Raw genomic sequence first — 21596 nt, 5'->3', positions numbered from 1 at the left:
TCCACAGGTCTGACTAGCAGACTAAAGGTGTTTCTCAAAAGCATTGGGAGGCTGGGGGTTGGTGGGTAGCACACACCTTTAATTTCAGCACTCAGGGGACACAGGGAGGGGAGTGTGAGGCCAGCTAGGGCTATGTAGTGAGACCCTGTCTCAATGGGGAAAAAAAAAAAGCCTTTAAGGATAAGAGGCCAAGAAAGAATCCTATGGGCCATTTTATAAAGCTCTTGCGAAGCACACGACCAAGGTAAACTAGCCACATCAAAGGAGCCTGCAGAGCCCTAAGAGAGTGACCGGCCCCTCCTTTCCTCATCGAAGCACAAGACCAAGGTCCTCCCTCCTAAGAGATAAGTGGTGGTGGTATGCTATTTCTTACCCAGGCCTAGAAAGAACGAGGGGAATGAAGGTCTGGTCTTATCCCATCTATGGTTCTACCACTCCCAACGATCAGGACTTCAGAATGGTTCCAGATGAATGAGTACATCATCTTTTCAAGACTGTTCAGTTTTTCTTTTTCTTTTTCCTTTTGGTTTTTCGAGACAGGGTTTCTCTGTATAGCCCTGACTGTCCTGGAACTCACTCTGTAGACCAGGCTGGCCTCGAACTCAGAAATCCGCTTGCTTCTGCCTCCCAAGTGCTGGGATTAAAGGCGTGTGCCACCACCGCCCAGCCCTGTTCAGTTTTTCTAATTTTGAGTTTTTTCTTCTTGATGGTGAATCCCTAAACTCTTCCTTGAATCTTACAGAGGTGAAGGGCTCTACAATCGCACACTCCCTCCATCTTTACGGCTCTCCCCCCAGCCAAGCGATAAGCAAGCTTTTGCCCTCTGCACCCACATCCCCAGACTTACCCAGGAACAAAACCTCGTGGTCCAGTCGGCACTTCAGTTGGTACTACAGGGAGGTGACGGTAAATGTGTCCTCAGGGTGAGGTTCCGCCATGGGCCCCAGGAAGCCACTCTTAGGGCCCCCACCCAGGCCAGGATGTGCCTGCGGCATAAAGCCTGGATACCTGTAGGCAGTGTCCTGCAGGGGCAGCAGCGAGTCCCTCGGCACAGGGGACAGAGTTAAGTCACTAAGGAGTGGGCAGCCATAGCCAGCAGTGGCTGCAGCAGGGCCACGGGGTGGACCCGGGGGCCGGGCCATCTCCAGTGGCTCCTTGTCGGCCTTGGGCGTGGCTGGTGGGCTAGCCAGGTGAGGGGCACTGAGGCAGACAGCTTCCGTCCTGCCCAGGAAGTCAGCCAGCAGCCCCGAGCCCACCTTGCCTTCATAGGGTGGGCTACGGGCAGCTGAACCTGGTGGGTACCAGTAGGCTGTACCCTTGCAACTAGGGGAATCATAGTGAGGCTGGCCCAGCGGCAGGTCCCGGCAGCTCAGGTGGGCTTGGGCAGCATGGCTCAGGCTAGCCCCCTGAAGACCATGCTTGAGGGGCTCACAGGCAGTCAGCTTGGAAGGTGGTGGCCGCAACTCTTCCTTGAAGCCTAGCGTTGGTGAACAGGTGGGAGAGTAGGCCTTCTGCAGGCCAGCATCGAACACTGTGGGCGGGTGGGCCAGTGGTGGGAAATGCTTGCCATCAAGCTCCGCAGCACCCAGGCTGGGAGAGTCACAGTGGAAGCCTTGGCCAAAAGTGCCATCAGAAGGTGTCGATGGATTCATGGAGTAGGGTCCCATGAAGTCACAGGGATCGCGTTCTCCCACACCAAAGGCTCTCGACTGGGAGGGCAGTGGTGACATGCTGCTGTCGCCACTGTAGTAGTCCAGGCCGAGGTCTGGGCTGTCCTGGAACAGGGGATTCACCGGTTGTGGCTTGGGGATGAACTTGGCTTTGGCCGCTGTACCACCTCTCTCCTTCTTGGCCGAGCAGGCCCCACTACCCCGGCCACCCCGAGGCTGCCGGGGCCCGGTGCTCCGTTTGGACGGGTAGCCAGAGGCAGTGGCCGAGGTGGATGTTGAAAAGCCCAGATGGGAGGCCTCAAACAGGTCCACCTTCTTCCGCCGTCCACGGCCAGGCTTTGAGCTACTCTGAAAGAGGACACTCTGGTTCCAGTTGTAGCCGGGAGCAGACGACGCTTCATTCCAGTCCATCATGAGCTTCTCCAGGCTCGACAGGCTAGACTGGCCCTCACTGCTTGAGGCCTCGCTGTTGGCACGCCTGAAGCCACCACCACCGACTGGCTGACTGAACTGGGTGCTGTCCGAGGATGACTCGGAGAAGGTCTCGGACACGGCCGTCTGCTGCTTTACCTTCTGCGGCGTGTAGTTCGAGATGTCCAAGATCACATTGGGTTCGCTGCCGTGGCAGTCAAAATTGGGATTGTAGAGCTGACTAAAGGCCTCTGAGGCCCAGTCCAGGCCTCCATACCCCTGCCGGAAAGGCCACTGAGAAGCCCCCACAAACTGCCGACAGTTCTCAGGTGAGGGCTGAAAGGAAGAGGAAGAGGAGGAGGCCGCAGAGGCCGCAGAAGCCGTGGTGCCCTTGGGCACCATGTAGCCACCGGGTGAGACGGTACTGGCTCGACTGTCACAGCGCAAGGGTGTGGGAGCTGACCCAGAGAAGGGGCCCCCCTCAGAGCTGTTGAAGAAGGAAGCCTTGCTGGGTGGTAGGCAGGGACCCCCAGTAGGTGGCGGGGCGTAGCCAGCACTGTGGGCACTGCTGGGTGAGGCAGGGAGGCTATTGCCGCTGCCATAGGCGAAGCTGCAGTCCTTGCTGTTTGCACAGTCCTGGCCTGAAAAGGGCTTTGCCGAGGCAAACACGCTTTGCCCGGCCCCATAGCCACCATACTGAGGTGGGTAGGTGTTGGCAGGCGGGTGGGTTGTAGGTGAGCGGGCCACGGCTGAAGGAGGGGGAGCCAGCTTTGGGAAGGTCTCAGCTGCCCGGCAGTCTGAAGTGGCTGGAGTTATCCCGTAGCTTGTTGCCCGCCCTGGTGGAAAGGTCTGACGGGAAGGCAGGACAGGCTGGAAGGAGGGGTCTGCCCCAGCTCCACTGCTGCCCACTGCCACCGGGCTAGCCTTGGCTCCCCGGCTTGGGAAAGTGGCAAGGCCCCGCTGAGCAGGCAGTGCACTGGAGGGAGGCCCTGCATAGGTTCCCGTTGCCTTCCGGGACTCTGGGCGAGAGGCCGACAGGGCAAAGTCCAAGAGGTCAGAGGAGTCATCTGAATCAAGCAGGGACCGAAAATAGCCAGTGAAGAGGTTCTGGCGCTCCTGGCTGAGCTCCGTCTGGCCTGAGGGCGCACCAGCATAGTAGCTGCCACGGCCTGAAGCCCCACTCTCCAGCCCAGTGGAGGCAAAAGCCCTGGCCTCGGTCCCCTGGAAACCACAGTTTCTGCCAGCCTGCCCTCCTGGGTGCCCATGGTGAGGAGCCCAGCCACCACCCTTGTCTCCGACCCACTCAGCACCTGCCTCCCCAAAGCCTGGGCCACTGGGCACCTGCTCTGGGAACAGAGTCCCATTCTTTCGGGACCGCCTCTTGCGCTTGGGTTTCCCAGTTACAGCATCTACCTCCCCTCGGCCCCTTTTGCGTGGATGCCCCAACTCGGTGAGACCAGGACCCACAACCCCAGGAGCTGCCACTGCTACCACCTTCTTTTTCTTGCCAATGCCCTCAAAAAAGTCACTAAAGGAACAGCGGGCTGCCTTGGCTGCGTGGCCTCCACCCCTACCTCCAAAGCCTCCTGTTTTGCCTCCACGCCTCCGGAAGCCCTGCACCCGATGCAGGAACTGAGAGATGCTCTGAGTGTCCGGGGCCTGGTGCACGGACTCAGGCTCACTGGGTGTCCAGCAGCGGGGTGGCGAGCACCTCCCAGCACACTGACTCTGGCGGTTCAAAAAGGCCAGCTTGGCAAGGACATCAGAATATTCAGCCTTACTGTCATTGGCGTCTGCTGCATATGATGGTTGCGGAGACGCCAGCTTCTGTTTCCGTCGTCGTCGTTTCTTCACCTCGGGCATGGCCATGGTGGCTGCTGTCACAGTAGCAGCCTCGGCAGCTACCACTGTCGGCTCTTTGGGCTTCCCGGGACCCAGCAGCAGGTTCTTGGGAGGGCGGCCACGCTTGCGCTTGAGAATGATGGGCATCTCACCTGGCGGGAAGACGACCACCACATTCCGCCCGTTGTTCTTCATCTTCAGCAGTGGGGTGGGCTCTGACGACACCCTCAAGCCCAGCTCCTTGCCCTCCACACTCAGACTGCTGCTCAAGGATGAAACTTTGTACGTGGTCTTGTTCCTCCGCCCCAGTGACACGGGGATCTTGGCCATTTTCACCACCATGCGCCGCACACCCCTGCACTTGCCTTTGCGGGTAGGGACCATTGGGGTTTGAGAAGACTCTGGCTCCAGCTCAGGAACTGGGCCTGGGCCTGACAGAGTAGGAGGAGGTGGTGGTGGCGGCAGCGGTGGGGGCTCGGCCAGAGCAGCTGCCAGCCCTGTAGGCATGGGAAGAGGAAGCAGGCGACCCTCAGGTCCTGAGTCCACCTTCCGCCCCCTTCCGGCTTTCCGCCTGCGACACAGGATCTTTGGCCTATCAGTGCGCCTCAAGGCGTACTTGGGGTGGCCCTCAGGCCCAGGGGGACCATGAGGTGAGCACAAGTCCAGGCGTAAGGGCTCAGCCAGTTGGCAGTGCCCCAAGGATTGCTGGGGCTCTAGACGTCGACCGGGGACATCTAGCAACTTGGGCAGGGGGTCGAGGGCCTGAGGGTCAAGGAGCTGGGATTCCAAGGAATCAGGTAGGGTGTCTAGGGCCTGCAGGGTCAGGCTCGGCAGCCCCAGGGGATCAGCAAGGGGCTGCAGGGGTGGTAGCTCCAAACCTTCTCCTAGAGGCTCTAGTGCCTGTGGATCTAGAAAGCGGGGCTGGGGGTCCAGGAGCTGCGGCTCAGGCTGTGGTGAAGGCGGCTCAAGGGCTTGAGCCTCCAGGAGCTGGGCCTCGGGGCACGTGAGGGAGGCCAGTTCACTGAGGATGTCAGCATCTGCCAGCTCAGAGTAATCAGGCCCGTCCGGCTCGGGCTCGGGGGGCAGTCCAGTGGCCGTGGCCGTGGCTCCAGGACCATGGCCTTGGCCAGGCTGGGGACTATCCCTGGGCTCAGGCTCAGGTTCATAGAGAGGGTGGCTGGGCCGCTCTGACTTGGTGTGAGGGTTAGCACGTTCCTCGGGGCTGCGGATGCTGTTGGCCAGGCTGGGCGAAGAGAAGAAGCTGTACTGCAGGTCGCCGGGTGGCGGAGCGGGTGGGCGGCTCAGCCGAAGCCCTCCACAGTCCAGATGCACACCGCTGTGCTGCAGGTCCTGCGACAGCCTTGTCAAGTCCTTCATGATGTCAATCAGCTGCACCACTGGACGCAGGTTCACACGCCCGTTGTCCCAGTGACGGAGGGAGTTGTTGTCTGGAGCCGGTGAGGGACAATGGGCCTGGGAGACAGGCCGGGCTGCCCGAGGAGGTAACAGGTCGTCTCCCTTGGCAAGGACTGGTGGACGGCGGGAGCTGGGGTCCCTCCGAGGGGGTGGGCGTGGGTTCTCCGAGAAGGTATGGGTGGAAAAGGCCTTGTCAGGTGGGCTGGCAGGGGGCCGGGTGGGAAGCAAGGGCCGGGGGGTTGGGGGGCCGCTGGGGTAGTACTTGGGCTCTCGGAGGTAGTCAGGAGAGCTGCACACGGCACTGGAAGTCACCACCAGGCCCTGGGGCTTCACACGCATCCTGACCTTGTCCTCCTCGGGCCGCCGGGCGGGGCCAGGGCTGACATGAGGGTACGAGAAGCCGGGACCAGAACCTGCCAGGGAAGGAGAGGCAAGAGGTTCTTCACCTAGCATTCCCATCCTAAGGTGCCCGTGAACCCTTATGGTCTTCTGTCACGTGTACATACTGAACTCCTCATGGGCCCCAGCACCCAGGGGCAAATGACCCACTTCTATAGGCTATGGTGTTAGAGATGACAAGATCCCCATATCTTGGCAAGGGAGGCCTGGTAGCAGGGCAAGATGACCACTCCACATAACACTAGATACAGAACTGAAGAAGGTTGGGAAGACCCATTCAGCACTGCGCTGCTCCTCTTCCTCACCCTCGCTCCCCAGGCTGTACTCACCCTCGGCTCTGCCGCCTGGGCTGTCACACTGGTTATCTCTGTAGGCAACAAGACATGATCAGAGCTCAATTCCCCGCATGGTTCAAGATCCACACTAAGCCTGCTACCCATACACAGCCCCACAGCTTTCCCGATGCCACCCCAGCTCCCTCAGGGCTCCCTCCTGGCTGACCTGGTAAACAGAGGGCCCCCGTGCTTGGGGACTCTGCCAGTCGATGGCTGTCAGCTGGGGGTGTTGTGGAGCAACTTCGGCCTGAGCCCAGGCCTTGGGGTGTGGACAGCGCCTGGAAAGGACCACCGTAGCTCAGGTTTAGTGAGCACCTACTGCACGCCAGGCACTGGGCTGGAAGCTGTCCAGGCATTGCTTCATTTGATTCTTCATACCAATCCTGTGAGGTAGGGGCTATTAATAACCCCATTTTGCAGATGAAGAAATGGAGGCTCAGACATGAACTAATATCATTCATTCATTGATTCATTCATTCACATGTTCATTATTTATGGAATATCTACTTTGTACAAGGCCTTGATAGTCAGACATTGAACGGGCAAAGCCCTACCTGACTTAGGAATCGGTGGATTAAGCAAGAGGAGCGTAGACAAGTGAAGAAAGCGCCTGGGACCAAGGGTCTGCGAGTCACCAGGAAGGTGATTATAAAGGCTTTGGGACACTTTACTGCCACCACCAAGCACTTTAATGGATTATCTCATCTAACCTCCCTGCCATTCACAGTTCAATTATCCTGCCCATCTTTAAAGAAGCCATCCGGTAAGGGTTCCAAGCCCCAGGAAGGCAAGCCTATCTGCCCCGTCGCTTGCTGAATCAAGCTCTGCGAATCTGCCACAGCTCTGCAGTGAACAGGGGCTGCTGCAGGCATGGGCCACCATGTCTGGCTCTCATCAAGTTTTTTCTTCTTCTTTTCTAGATCCAACAATGATGCCGAAGGAGAAACAGTGACAAGAATATAGAAAGGGGCCTTTTCTTGCGCTCCTCAACCTTCCTTAGTCTATGAAGTTCTGCCTTTCCTTATTGCCCACATCCAGCCCAGTCAGTCTGTCCTCCCGGAGCCCTGTCTATTTCACCTTCATAGGATTTATCACAACTGCAATCAATTACTTGTGTGACTGGCCATTTAGTGTGTCTCCCTTGAGACTGTGGGCTCTTCAGGGGCAGGGATCACATCTGTCTTGTTTACTGCTGTATCCTCTGACCCCGGAGCCTGGGCTATGGATGCTACATAAATATTTACGGAGAGACTCTGAGCTGGCCAGGGGGGCGCTGGGACTTAGATCTAGGCATATTTGATTCCCAAAGGAGCCTGAAGACTCAGAGCTGCGCAGGAACCAGGACCTCAGTGAGCTGCATGGACCCCAACTCTTGAAGGGTCCCAGGGACAGCAGCCACTGATCACCGCCTGTTGTTTGGTCCTGACCTCGAGCTGGATAGTTACGGCTTTTGCTCTATGGACAGGTTGCCATATTGCCCAGTACTGGTCCATGGGGAGAATGCAAAGCTGCATCAGGGATAGGACAGTGTGGGAGGGGACATTCCTGTGGACCCATGGGGTAGGCAGCAACCTCCAAGCCACTGACAGTTCTAAGCACCACCAAGGAGGGCAAGGCTGTCCTGTCTGTTCTGCTCACGGCACCTCTCAACATCTGGAAAGGAATGCAGCCCACAGGAACCGTGTGCAGAACTTTGCAGTCCACATACGCGAGCCTCTGCATCCTCACAGAAACCCAGGAGGCATTGCATAGTTTATTATCCTGGTGCTACAGAGCAAAGAGGCCCAGAGCCCTTGTGAACCTCGCCTGAAGCCACACAGCTGCTCAGAGGCAGAGTTCTCAATTCTTTTAAGGCCAAACCCTCTTTCTCCTCTCAGCTCCTGCAACAATCCTTTAGCCACTTCTGGAAAGGCTCCTTCTAAGCTGTGGTCTAATTTAAGGCTGGGAGGAACACTGAAATTATCTAAGCCATTGGCTTCTAAACCCTGAGCTCAGGGGAGCGGAGGAGCTGTGTAACACTCCAGATACCCAGGCCCTAGTCCAGGAGGGCCTGACTCACACATCTGAGGGACATCTGGGAAGCTGTCATTTTAATCTGCACCCCCCCTCCCCCAGTGAGTACCCTGTGCTCTAGTTCCATTTTACAGAAGAGGAAGCTGAAATGGAGAGGTTAGAAGACTTCACTGTTCATCCGTCCAGGCTGGTCTTTATTTCTGTCCACTGCCCCAGGCTGCACCCTTTGCCTCCCCTGCACCTGCTAACTCAAGGCTCTCTCTATGCCTGGCTACAGACCTGTACCACTTCTAGCCCAGCTCAGCACTGCCCCTCTCCCTGCCCCCTTCTTCTCTATTCCCCCACACACACATGTACACACACGCCTGCGCCCCTAAAAGATCTCTCAATGTAACCTGGAACTCTGTGTGCACCATGCTGGCCTAATGACAGCTGGGCAACCAAGGAGAACCTTGAACTTCTAATCCTCCTGACTCCATCTACCTACTCCATATACCTAATGGTATATATATATATACCACCACACCCAGCTTTTGCCATGCTAGAAACTGAACCTAAAGATTTGTGCACAACAGGCAAATACTCTACCAACTTGGCTACATTTCTAGCCCCCACCTTCTTCCTGGGAGTCAAGGTTTTACTCTTAGTCGTGGTTGGCCTGGAAATCACTATGTAGACCACGCTGACCGCACCCTTGCAGCTATCCTCCTGCCTCTGCTGAAGACACAAGAATGTACCACTCCACCCAGTGAGCCAGGTGGCACTGCTGTTCTTGAAGAGAGAGCACCTTCAGAGTATGGAGACAGCCAGGCAAGGGTGTGCATTTGGGAGGCAGAGGCAGAGGCAGAGGCAGGTGGCTCTCTGAGTTACAGCTGAGCCTGGTCTACAGTTCTAGGACAGCCAGGGCTACACAGTAAGAGCCTGCCTCAGAGCGCAACTCTAGGAAGTGGCTTGACCTAGCTTTTGGAGATACCTACACCAGGAGTCCCTCTCCTTCCTCACTGTGGGTGGGGCTGGCCAGGCCTTCCTGCTTTAGAGACCTCCCACTTGGGGCCCAAGGGCGTAATCTTGGCAGAAGAGACAAACCTCCTCCCCAGTGGCTGCTTCTGCTCCACCCACCCATGAAGACCTTTGGCCACATCCTCCTGACTGTCCACTGCTCTTTTGCAGCCTTCAGGATCTGAGGGAAGCGGTTGGCTCCCTTCCCCACCACACCCCAACAGGCAGCCATTCTCTTGGCGTCTTCTCAAAGGTACCATCTAGCCCAAGTCTGTGAATGAAAAGTCAAAGGGTCCTCTGTCTGCTTGTCTGCTTCTGGGTCAGTGTCTGAGCTTGCCCACAGGGACAGCAGCTGGCTAGGAGGGGGGCCCCAACCTGCAGAGCAGAGTGCCGGGAAGCGCCAGCCCACATCCTTGATCCCCAGCCCCACCCTCCCCCACTGTGGCTGTGACCACCCCACCCCTTCCCCAGCCCTCCTCCCCTCTCACCCACCCCTAACCTCCCCTGGGGAGCCAAGCTGCCAGTCCCAGCTCTCACTTCCGGCCTCATGACCCTCTCTCCAGCTAGCATGCAGTCCCCCTCCCATTTCCCTCAGCTGGTCTGAAGGCTCACGGATGTCCTTAGGCTCTTAGCAGTGGGAAACATGGCTGTTCTGAAACCTTCCTCAGGACCTCTCTTCCCCACTGAGGCGTTACCTCCCAGGACTGCCAGCTTCCTTTCTCTCAGGGATTTCATGTTTCACTCTCTTGGTCTTCCCTTCCTTTTAGCCCCTAGTGCCCACCTAATTCGTAGATCTTCTAGCAAGCAGACACTTGCCCTAGATCATAACAAGGAACCAGTTACTTGTTTTGCATTTAAATGTGAGCACAGAGAGGCTTAGTCATGCCCTTAAGGACACACAGCCATGCCAATCAGCTTTGTAGTCGCCTAAGTTTGGTTTTGTTGGGATCCTTTAAGTCAAACTGCTTCACCATCCAGAGATTCAGCCTAGCCCTGGCCTCCTCAACTATCTCAACTACCACTTCTAATCTCTTTTCCCCCAGCTTGTCATCAAGATGCACTACCTCCCCTGACCACTAGGTGTCCCCCTGGAGCCACTGATGCCCCAAGGGGAACTGGTCCTGCCCCGCCCCCATCATCTCCCCCAACCCCAGAACAGTACAGCACTGCATACCCCACCCTACCCTATCCTCAGCCACACAGAGCTCCTTTGTACAGCCCCCACCCACCCTCTTCCTGTCCAGAGTGGGGCACCTGGCAAGCAGGTCTGTTCCTGAACCGCCCCCTGCCAGCCCCTTGCCCCGGGTGCCAGGTGTGTAGGCGCCACTGCCAGCTCTCACTGAACCCGAGGGTCACCTCATTGGCAGCCCTCCCTTCCTCCCTCCGAGGTCACCCAGGGACTGTGCTTTCCGCCCCACTCCACCCCCATTCCCTCCTGCCCTTGGCCCTTCCAGACTCCTGTCCTTGTCTTTCCTTCTGTCTCCCAGAGGACTCCCTCTTCCAGTACCACTAGCACCTCCTCCCACCTCTCTCCCGCCCCCGCCCACGTCCCTCCCCAGAGAGAGCCAGTTCGGCCCCGCCCCTCACTGCTGACCAGGTCGGAAGAACTCCTCCCCCTGGAAAGTCACTGTTGAAAAGGAAGTGACTTCAGCAGTTTGGCCACAAGGCTGGGCATTGCTGAGCCCAGCTCAGCCCAAGTCCTGCCCAGCCCACCTTCAAAACACAAAGGGAGCCATGTGCACATGCCACCTCACCTTGTGCTCAGAACCCTGAGCACACACAAACCCACCCAAGGGTGTTTAAGTCTTGGTCCACTAGCACCCTGTGTGGTAGACAGCCCAGGATACCCACACCTGCATAGGATCCATAGCCAGCAGTCACCACTACAGCACACATGTGAAGCTCTTAACTATTCTCCCACATAGGCCACTTATGTAACTCTTGCACACACAGCCCTGCCCACTAAGGGCAGAGAGCCCCACACACCTGCTTGCACACAGACCCAGCACAGTACATTTACAGCCTCACATCCTCCCGCAGCCCTGCCTCCCCACCCTTCCCATCCCTGGAGGCCCAACCCCCATGCAGACCTCAGGAATGCTCCTTTGGAAGTTGGGTGGGGTTCCCAGCAGGCTAAACTCTAAGGAGCTTCCTGGAGCCTGAGGCTTCATGTGTCAGTTCAGGGAGTTGCCTCTATAGGGCAGGGCAGCCCCACCTGGCCTCTGTGGCTGGGAGCCTGGGTGGGCTAAACCTGGGCCACAAGAAAGATGGGCCCTGCCATGGCCCGCCCCCCGGCCAGCTGCCGGGCATACAATCACACCTGGACTACCATAGCCTCCCAGCTCTGTAGAGGAGTCCTTGGGAGGTCAGCTGCACACATAAGGCACACTGGCTTCCACCTCTGCCCTGAATCCTGGTCACCATCATAACCCATCTCTCCGCCCAGTTCTCCAGGTCATGGAGGCACAAGGAAGAGTCCTTAGGCTAGGAGGCAGGACGCTAAGGGCCTCAATGTACCCCATGAGCCTCTATTCCCCTCTCTGGATAATGGGGAGTTTGAATAGGCTAGATTAATGTCTCTCTCTGTCTCTCTCTCTGCCTAAGCTAAGAGGCGATCTCTGTTACACTGGCTCACAGTTACCTGTGCAGGCTCTGCAGAGGCTGGACTCAGCAGGAAAGGTCTGTCTCTACCAGCATCAGCTTCTCCAGGGTAGTCTCTGCAGAGGCCTGAGCTCACCCGGGGCCCTCAGCACTCACTCAGCTGGCTTGGCTCTGGGGTCCAGGCCGATGGTCAGGCAGCCTCCCCATCTGTAGAAGCAAACACAGCACACCAAAGATAAGCATGGATGGAGGAGCCAGGCAGAGGGCAACTGAGCCAGGCGGGCATGCTCCACAAATACCAGTCCTGCTCTGACTTTACCCCACTGCAGAGGCTCAGTACCTACCTACCATCCCACCTTCTTTCTTTGAACTCTTTAAAAATGCAATGACTTGGAATGGAGAGATGGCTCAGTGGTTAAGAGCACTGGCTGCTCTTGCAGGACTCTGGTTCAACTCCCAGCATGCACATGGCAGCTAACAGCTGTCTGTAACTCCTGTTCCAGGAAATCTGACATCCTCACCCAGACAAAGCACCAATAATACGCACGAAATGAAAATAAACGACTTTTTAAATGTTTTGCATGCCTGGTGCCCACAGGTCAGAAGAGGGCGTCAGATCCCCATGGAATTGGAGTTACAAGATGGTGGTCAGCTACCCTAGAGGTACTGTGAATGGAGCCCAGATCCTTGGAAAGAGCAACAAGTGCTCTTAACCGCTGAGCCACTTCTCCAGCCCCTAGTCCCTGTCTCTCATGCCCAGACTCCTGTTGGGAAGCAGTATCTTTGAAGTCTAGATACTCACACGTGTGCACAAACTGCACACCAGAGAGAGTGGAGGGAACCTGGCCTTGGCTCAACTCCTTATCCTGTCTATAGCCTATATTCTTCCCCATTTTCTTACCCCTAAAAATGGGGAGTTACATCTTATGAAGGCGAGACAGTTCTGGGGAAGCTGTGGGCTGGTAACTGTACAAGTCTGAGTTGCTGTCCCGAGAGGAAGAGGAAGGTATGCCCACTGCCATGGTGGTGCATGTGGAGCTGGCACCTGCCCAATGCCAGCAGCAACTGGACATAGCTCTTGTTTTTAAGAGACAGGGTTTGTCTAGGTCCCCCTAACTGTTCTGGAACTCATTCTGTAGACCAGGCTAGTCTAGAGATCCACCTGCCTCTGTCTTTAGGCTTTAAAGTGTGCACCACCACCCCGTCAATAACCATGGCCTACCTTACCACCCCAGTTTCCTGCCTAGTAGCTGGCCCCGTTGTCTGCACTGAGGCCGGGGAGAGTGGGGGAGTTTAAGAACCAAGCATCACAGAAGCTTATAGGTTCTCGTTACTTGGGAATGTGCACTGGTGAGACTCAAGTCATCTGTGTAGATACACACATCTGTATGTAGGTTGCTGGGGCTACTCTGCCTGTCAGTGTGCATCTCTGTGTGTCAGTGTGGGTAGCAGCATGCTTAAGACTGTACGTGTGGGAGGGCTCAAGTGTGGCTCAAAGGTATAACACTTGCTAGAATACAAGATCCCGGGTTCCACTCCCAGCACCACAGAAAAATGAATACAGTTCACACATGGATTCTGAGTTTGATCAGTAGTGATTGGTATATCAACTGAGTCTACGTATCTACCAGAATTAAGTGTCTTCAGTTTATAATCGTGGACACGCCCACCATCTAAATTTCTATTCTGTTCACTTCTCTGTGTATTTGGCTGAGCCCGTGACAGGTGTGCCCAGCTGTGAGTGTATCTGTGTGTATATACTGCGCCTGGCTCACTGAATCTCACTGTGTCAGGAGCCAGGCCAGCTCCTGCCTGCCTCGGAGCTCTCTGGATGTGTTCGGCAGCAGGGTGGGGGCGGGTGGCTTATCCTCTGCTGTCCCTGCAGGTTTCCAATCCCCAGGCCTGTGACTGTAGGCGCTGGTGTCACTGCAGATCAGCACTGCCTACCTCCTACCTCTGCCTTTCCTTTCCATGGGCTTTCAGGGTCACAGCATAATGGCGTGACTGGTCACAGTGTCCCTGTGGGTTTGTTTTGCCATGGTCAGCACGTGCTTGCGGGTGTGTTTGCATGTGCAGATTCGTATGACCTTATCACTGTGAGTCTGTGCATACCATGTATTTGTATATATATGTTGGAGGGTCCTTGTGTTATCCCATTATGTATCTGTGCCAGTACAGCTGAATGTCGGTGTCAACCGGTGTGAGAGGTCTGTGGGCCTGTCAGCACAATGGTGCCTCGGCGTTTGTGTGGTACTGTGGCTCTGTGTCACTGTGTTTGTGTGGTGTATGTATCCTTCTCTCTTCCCTCCCTCACTCTCTCTAGAGTGACTGTTTCTTTCTCTCTCTCTCTCTCTCTCTCTCTCTCTCTCTCTCTCTCTCTCTCTCTGCCAGACAACACCCCAAGCCTGGATTAGGGACAATTTATCCACAGGCAGAGGAGGAGAATTCCAACCTGCCAGAGCCTTCCTCTGCTCTGTTTGTTGCCTGCTTCCCTGTGGTTGGGTGGGGATAGAAACACAGCCTAGCAGCTCACAAACTCTCAGGGAGCCACCCCCCCCAAGTTCCCCAGATGCCCAGAAAAGTGGAAAGGTGTCCTGAGCCTCTACCCCACCCCAGTGACTAACTGGTCCCCATGGCTCAGCTAACCTTCGCCCTCTTCTCCTCATATGGCAGGTGGGTGAGAGACTAGTCTGCCAGGCTCTGGGGGCTGAGGAGCCCTAAGGAGCAGCTGCCCTCAGAGCCCCCATATCCTGATATTCTCCAGTTGATAAATGCCATTCCCCCAATAAATAACTAGGGAAAATGCCGCTATGCCCATTGCAGGGGGAGGATGTGTGGTGGGGGAACAGGGTTGGGCTGGGACTAAGGCTCCCTTCACGGTGCTCCAGGCGCAAGGCAGAATCACATGTTTCCCATTAGCTGCTTTGGCCTCCTTGTTCGGGGGTGTTGGCTGGGGGAGATTTGTTCTGGTTGCAGACACCAGCAAAGACCACACAAGAGAGAGAAGGAAGGGGGGTTCTGTAACAAACACCATAGGCACAGAGGAAGAGAGACAGAGAGACAAGGACAGAAGACAGAGGCCAGTAAAGAGAGGTGAACAGAGACTGTGAGGGACAGGGACAAGGAAGGAGGCAGGCTGGGCCCCAGACTGAGACTGAGCTCAGGCCAAGAAGGATCCAGAGAGGGGCAGAGAAGACAGCAGTCTGACAGGGATAGCCTCGGAGAAGGGAGGCTAGAGACTAGGTTGAGGTACAGGAGCCTCAAGAGGATGGTGGGGTGGAGAGAGGGAAGGCTAGGCTAGGTGAGGGTCTCACAGGCTGGGAAGTGGGTGCCCAGGCGGGTGGCGGGTGAGGGCAGCCAGTGCCTGAGCCTCCCGCCTGCTGACCCTCAAGCCTTGGAGATAACAGACCCGAATAGTGCTGACTTGCGGTTCAGAAATCCAATATCCTCCGCGGCACACTAATCGACTACCTGAGCCCCAGCCCGCGTGAGCTGCCCCGATTAATCCTGCGGCTCCACAGCCTTAATTAGTTTAACAGTTTCAGGGGCAGGAGAGGCAGGCAATAGGGTCCTTAGGCCTATGGGGACACTGCCTGCAAACCCTGTCTAGTGCACTACCTCCTCAGACACACTCCTGCCTAGGCCCCAGAGGCCCCTCCCCACACTACCTGAAAAACACTGGGTTCCTTCTCCCGAGGCACAGTTCCAAGGGCTGGTACTTGGTCAGAAGGTAGGTCATGCAGTATGAAGACCCCCCGCCCCCACTTTCTGTGCTTAGGGCCTCAAGTGTTTCCTCTGGCCAGCCTTTTGGGGACCTTGTGGCCCACATGGGGAAGTCCCACCAACTGCCAGCCACACACAACAGGGTACTATGTTGTCTCTTTAGGGGGAAAGACAGGCCCCTACCTCTCTAACATCATCCCAGCAGCATGAGACACTCATGCAGGCCACCCTCACAACAGTCAGTCACTGAGAATCCTCCCAACATGAACAGCCGAGCTGCAACCTGTTGCTTCCTTCAAAGTGTGAGATGGTCATATCTGATGCCCCCAGATGGCACAAGGCAGATATCCAGTCGTCACCCTTCGACAGTGTGACTACCTAACCGGGCACCTCTTACCCATTGACAGGATGTGGGATGTAGAGAAAACCTGTCATAGACAGTGAACCAAAATAGTTCCCGCCATGGGAGAAGTAAGTCTCTTCCACCCACAAAGTATGACCAGGGACACAACCATGTCCTTCTCAGAGTCCCCCATCTAGACATGACATCCCACCCACATCCCTACCCCATCACTGTCACCAGCCTGGGTGGTACTGTCTGTCCTCTGCCTGCAGGAGCGAGCGTCACAGCTCACAGGGCATGAATGTCACCCCAGCAATGCTAGAACCGGGCACAGCCACACGTTGCCCCAGTGACAAACGCTTCTGGCCCCAGGAGGAGGTGGAGGCACACAGGGCTCTGGGTGTGACCTTGCTCCCTGGACAACAGGAGGGCCTTCTGCCTGGGTAACCAGCAGCCAGGTGCTAAGAGGAGACTGGGAAGGAAGCTGTCTGGGCACACACAGACAACCTGGAAATGTCACCTCCCATTCCATTTCTAATGAACTCAAGGAGGGGGTAGGATAGTGGCTGAACTCCCCTTTGCTGTGAACGGCTGCCCCTCTCCACACTTCAGACCACAGAACTAGGGATAGGGACAAGGAGGACAAAGTCCGGGAGCATGACTCACTAAGGGAACAGGCCCAGCCTGCTGGCTAGAGTGGTGTGGAAGGCTAGGAGCCAAGAGGCCCGGGTTCAAGTCTATGCTCCTCCTAGGCCAAGCTGGGTGACCTTGGAGCAGCAGCCCAGCCTCTCTGGCGTAGGGGAGAGAGAAGGGGCTGAGGAAATGCTGGGGTCAGAAGCAGCTTTACAGAAGGGAAGCAGCTCCCACTCCCCGCCGCTTCTTCCTCAAGGGCCCTCCTAAGACCACAGGACACAAGCAGAACAGGAAGAGAGGGAAAAAATAACTGGGGAGCTGAAGTCCCTACAGGTACAGGCTAGACCAGCATCAGCTAAACCCTGTCTCCACTGCTGGCTTCCCAAGTGGACTGTTTCTTTAAGGCAGCCTGAGACGTGGGGTGGGGGTGTTGAGGTGTTGCTGGATATAGGACAGACTGCCTTAAGCTGAAACCATGGAATCAGACCCGGTCTGTCCTCCCCCTCACCTTTACCCTCCACCTCACTTGGACTACCTCAGAACCACGGACTGGAGCAACAGCTCAAAGGGAGGAGAACACACTCCAGTCCCCTCCTGTCCCCATGACCCACAACAGCACCTGCTGCACAGGACTAAAGGACCTGAGACTGCAGTGTTCAAGGGCCCCCTTGCTGTATATCCAGAGAGGGACAGACCAAACCTGAGGTCACACAGCCGGCCTGCAGCAAAGGCCACAACTTTCCTCAGCAACATTCTCAGAGCAGAGTCCTTCTAGCCCCTGGGGGTGGCTAGAGCTAGGGGGCCCTGGGGGACTTAGCAAAAAAACGTGGTGACAGATGGCCTGCCAAGGCAGCGGCGATCTGGGCGGCTGGCATGCATGCTCGCTCGCTCCCGCGCAGGGAAGCAGCTAATTTTAGCTGAGGCCTCCATGCCAGCTTTGCTCCCCCCACCCACCCGCCAAGGGGGCCCAGCATGCCTTGCGTGCAACCTGCCTCCCCTGGCACCCCTACCTCCCTACCTGACCCCTTTGGTGAATGGTGTCCAGACCCCAGGGTCCTAGAACTGTCTGCCAGACTAGGCCTCACCACACCCGGAGGCCAGTGCTGTACCCTGGAGGCCTGGATCCCTACCCTAGGGCCTGTTTGCCCAACTCTTCATTGGAGGACGACGACAGGAGGAAGGCCGGAGGGCTGGACACCAGGGCTGCCAGCCCTGTGGAGAGGTGGACACTGCCTCCCTCTCGGCACTGGAGGAGACAGGACCTTGATTTCACCAGGACTCTCCCCGGTGCTGTGAGCAGTGAGTTGCCCGAGCCTTTCCTTGTTCCTCATAACTCTTTGTTCCAGGAACTCAAAGTACTTTAAAGCCACAGCTAGCGAGTATGGAAACTGAGGCACAGCCTGAGAAAGCCATCATATCGGGAGCAAAGGACGAATCTTAGGGACCAGTGCGGCCTAGGTACCCTACAAGATAGCAGGGAGTTCTCATTTGTGCCACTTGCGCTACTAGAAGGGTGACCAAGTAGGGAAGGCCTCAAATTCTTCATCTGGCACCCCATTTTCTACAAGTTCTTTAATCTTAGACTCTGCCCATTTCAAGTTCAATTACATATGCCCAGTGGGGCACCCAGGGCATAGAGTTCCTACTAAAAAGCCTTTCTTTGGGGTGACCCTGCAGGGCTACTCTCAGCTCTCTGGCCATTGGTTACAAGGCAGATGACCACAGACAGGGAACAGAAGAATCTTGTAAGAAATCTGAATTTAGAGAGAACCGGGAGGACAGAGAGGATGAGGAGATAAAGGCAGAGAGTCAGAGGAAGATCTTGGGGGCAAGAAAAACAGCCTAAGGAGAAAGGAAGAAGGGAAGGGATGGGAAACAGCTGCAGAGAGGTAGGGAGAACATGACAGGAGAGACAGCAAGAAAGACTCAGGAAGAATGTGAAAAGGAGGGAGAAAAAGACAAAGAGAGAGAGAGAGGGAGAGAGAGAGAGACAGGCAGGATGATGCAGAGACAAAGACACACACAGAGGGAGAGAGATGGAGGAGCTTGCCACAGACAGGCCTAGGCACAGCAACCCGGGGAGCAGGAGACAGAGGGACCGACACACCCAGAGACTAGCGGAGACACTCAAGAGGGTGAGATGCACTCAGAGAATGGGGTGAAAAGAAGGGGGAGACACTAAGTGATGGATAGAGTGTGGGGGACAGTAGGAGCAGGCAGGGGTGGAGGGAGGGGCATGAGCAGGAGGGGTGATGTCGCCAGAACTGGGGGGCTTGGAGGGGGAAACAGAGGACAGAAATGGAATGTGGCTCTGGGCATGAGGCTCACAGATGCCTCGGCTCTGGTTTCAGCTGGGGCAGTTGGCTGCTTGGGGGGTGGGAGGGTGGGCAGGGCTGTCAAGGGAGGGGGGCCTGTTGCCATGGCGGCAGGCACGGCAGGGGCACAGTCTGCTGGCACTTGGAGCTCTGGGCATGGTAGGGGGCTGACTAAGGGGGAAGGGGTATGTGATGAAGAAGCTCGCCCCTGCCCTCAGGGCTCTACCAGGAAGGAAGTTTCCAGAGAGCAAATGGAAGATGCTGGAATGGAATGGGGCTCTTGGGCCTTGTCCAATCCCAGGGAGGCACCCTTCCCCAGGTCACATGTGCCATCCCAGGGTTCCACCTGCATGTCTCAGGATGTCCCCTGGGGATCTTCCTCTTCTGTCCCCTCCAGTCTGGCTGAAGATCCCACATGCTGCTGCTGCCTTTACTTGCAGGGAAGCAAGATTGTGAATTCAGGATCTGTAATCCTAACGCAGAGCCCAGGCCTACCGGGCTCCAGTTGCCAAGGCGACGGTGGGTCAGAGGGCAGTGCAGGGCGCCCGTTCCTCCAAGTCAGAATCCCAATTGTTAAAGCCCAAGAATAAACAGCTGAAGCGGCTGTGGGGGGGCTGGGAGGGGGGGTGCTGAGGTCTGCATCGGCTCAGTGTGGTGTTGTCAAGCGAGATGTCACTAATTGTCTGAAGGAACGGGCTGAGGCAGCTCTTAACTGCTTCTGTGCCACCGGAGACACCTTGGCTGCTTGGCCCCATCCCCGGGGCTTCCCAGCATTCCACTAGGCCAGCCTGTGGGTGTGTGCAGGGGAGTGCTGGGCCAGCAAGATCTCCGCCTCCCTTGCACTGAATCCCCAGACTTTGGCTCCCAACACTCCTCTTTGCCCAACTTGGAACCTCCCACCTGCAAGCTACATCTTTATGTCCCCAATCACTGGGCTCACAGTATTTCATGAAGTCCAGAATTGCTTCCCTTGGCCTGCAAAGGCTCTCTTAGCTGCCCAAACATGGCCTCCTCCCTCTTCCCCAAGTCAAAGGTCTGTTACAGATGTGTGGAAGGCAACGACTGACACACCCAGTGCTCTCCTGTCCTGGTGCTTGCAGGGAGGGATGGGGTTGAATGTCTCCCTGGCCTCCAGCGCTGGCTCTGTTGCTCCCTGCGTGGCTCTGGGCAGCTTCCCTTCCGTAAGCTCATTTCCTCACAGTCTGTCCCAACCTAAACATCTAGTGGTGCCTTTTCTGACTCATGCCATGTCCGTAACCCTGTTCCAGAGCTCCCAATAAAGATAAATCACACACAGAAGGGGCAGTGTCTAGTACCCAGCAAACTGCCTCATGGAGAGCTGGGGTTATTGTTATACCTCAGCAGCTGTCCCTCTGCACAGTGCTGAGTGAAGGTAATGGAAGAGGTGCCTTTACTGGAGGTGAGGACAGATTCTGGCAAGGTTTTCTCCAGAAAGTAGTATCTGGTAAAATGGAGATGGGAACTAGAAAGAACCAGAGGCTTCCAGAAGCAGTCTTTTTAAGATTTTAAGCTGGGCCTGTGGTCTCAGGATCCCAGTTCAGCCTCTCACTGTAGGAATGGGGGATGCCTTTGAGGTCTCCCCGCCCCTCCTCAGTCCAGCCTGTTCTAGGGGCTCCTGCTGACCCCACCCACTGCACTCCGGAACTCAGGAGATCAGGCAAGGCTCCAAGGGGATAGGTCCACCTGGAGTGGTATCTCAAGGAGGGGGGGCAGGGCTTTGGGCACACCAGCTCCTGACCTTCTTGCTGGGGTCTTCAGTACAAGTCTCCCCCTGCCCAGGACTGGAGAGGGGACTCAGAAAACACCCACACCACTCAGATGGATACCTGTGGGCAGAGGCACAGTCCGTGGGCTGGGATCTGGGCTCAGAAACAGGGGATCCCCTAGAGAGAGCCCAGCCCAGCTGGGGGCTGGAAGCGGACAATAGACTACTTGTTCTCAGGATGCCTGCGCCTTCTCAAACATACCTACAGCCGCTCTCTGGGGACACTTACACCCACAGAGCCACACAAGGCCTGCCAGGGTGGAGTTGGGGGGGGTGTCAACAATAGGTACAGCCAACCCTAAACTGAACCAACCCTTACCTCACAGAGAAGGCCACTCACCTCATCTTCCAACCAAGTCAGCTAGTAATGGCCCCCACAGCCCGAGGCGCCTGACTGAGACAGACCCAGCCAGTCTCAAAGCTGCTCTCTCCTTCCTATGTCTCTAGCTCACCAACTTCTCTCTAGAGTCAGCCTGGCAGCTAGTGAGATCTGTTATCATTCTTTTTATTTTTGGTAGTGCTTGGAATTGAACCCAGGGCGTCAAGCATGTTAAGTGCCCTAGTCCCAAGTTCCACCGCACCTTCTCGCTTACATTACTTTCTACTACCACCTACTCTGCTCCACTCTGCAGACAGGTAAACATTTAGGCTAAAGGCCTGCTTTAGTGTTTAGAGTCCTGATCTCAATGCTAAGACAGAGGCAAAGATGTGAACTCAAGCCAAGCTTGATGTAAGAGCCCACGTTCTTGCATCGTGTTCTCTCTGTCCCCTACCACACCATCTTAGACCTCCAGCACCCTACCACATACATGACCAGACAGCAGAGACATGTCTGAATGGAAGTGTAATTGCCCATCCCACACACATCTCAATGCCAGTCTAGCACCAATCTGTGCTGGTAATTCTAACTCCTCGGTGTTTCTGCTGTCCCACTCCATGCTGGCCCGAGGAACCTCATCACAGAGAGCTAGAGCAGGAGCTGAACCAGAAGAGGCCATCTTTAACATTTCCAGCAGGGTCACCTCTAACTCTCCTAATCCCAGGATGACAAAGCACTCTGCACAGGCTGGGGTGCCTGACCCCATGGATCTAGGCACACACCCCCCCCCC

The 21596-nt window shown here is 56.2% G+C and overlaps 1 protein-coding gene across 8 annotated transcripts in view; it reads right to left on the bottom strand.

Annotated features, from left to right (window-relative positions):
• Ahdc1 (AT-hook DNA binding motif containing 1) overlaps positions 1-21596 on the bottom strand; it is a 72964-nt gene that overhangs the window by 10121 nt on the left and 41247 nt on the right. For 5 of the 8 annotated variants that reach the window (XM_029475885.1, XM_021159465.2, XM_029475888.1 and 2 more), the window contains 4 exons: positions 11727-11893; positions 6240-6351; positions 6068-6105; positions 848-5752 (listed from right to left, as the gene is read on the bottom strand). In XM_029475885.1, coding sequence (XP_029331745.1) covers positions 891-5678 — 4788 coding nt within the window. In that variant the 5' untranslated portion in view covers positions 5679-5752; positions 6068-6105; positions 6240-6351; positions 11727-11893 and the 3' untranslated portion in view covers positions 848-890. Of the gene's footprint in view, positions 1-847; positions 5753-6067; positions 6106-6239; positions 6471-11726; positions 11894-20826; positions 21566-21596 lie in introns of those variants that run through there. The other 3 variants (XM_029475887.1, XM_021159463.2, XM_021159462.2) reach the window with 3 other exon arrangements.

Source organism: Mus caroli, chromosome 4 (genome assembly GCF_900094665.2).
Source record: "Mus caroli chromosome 4, CAROLI_EIJ_v1.1, whole genome shotgun sequence".
NCBI classification, from domain to species: domain Eukaryota; kingdom Metazoa; phylum Chordata; class Mammalia; order Rodentia; family Muridae; genus Mus; species Mus caroli.
Note: the sequence above shows the minus strand (reverse complement) of the source record. Positions and strands in the feature narration are given on the sequence as shown.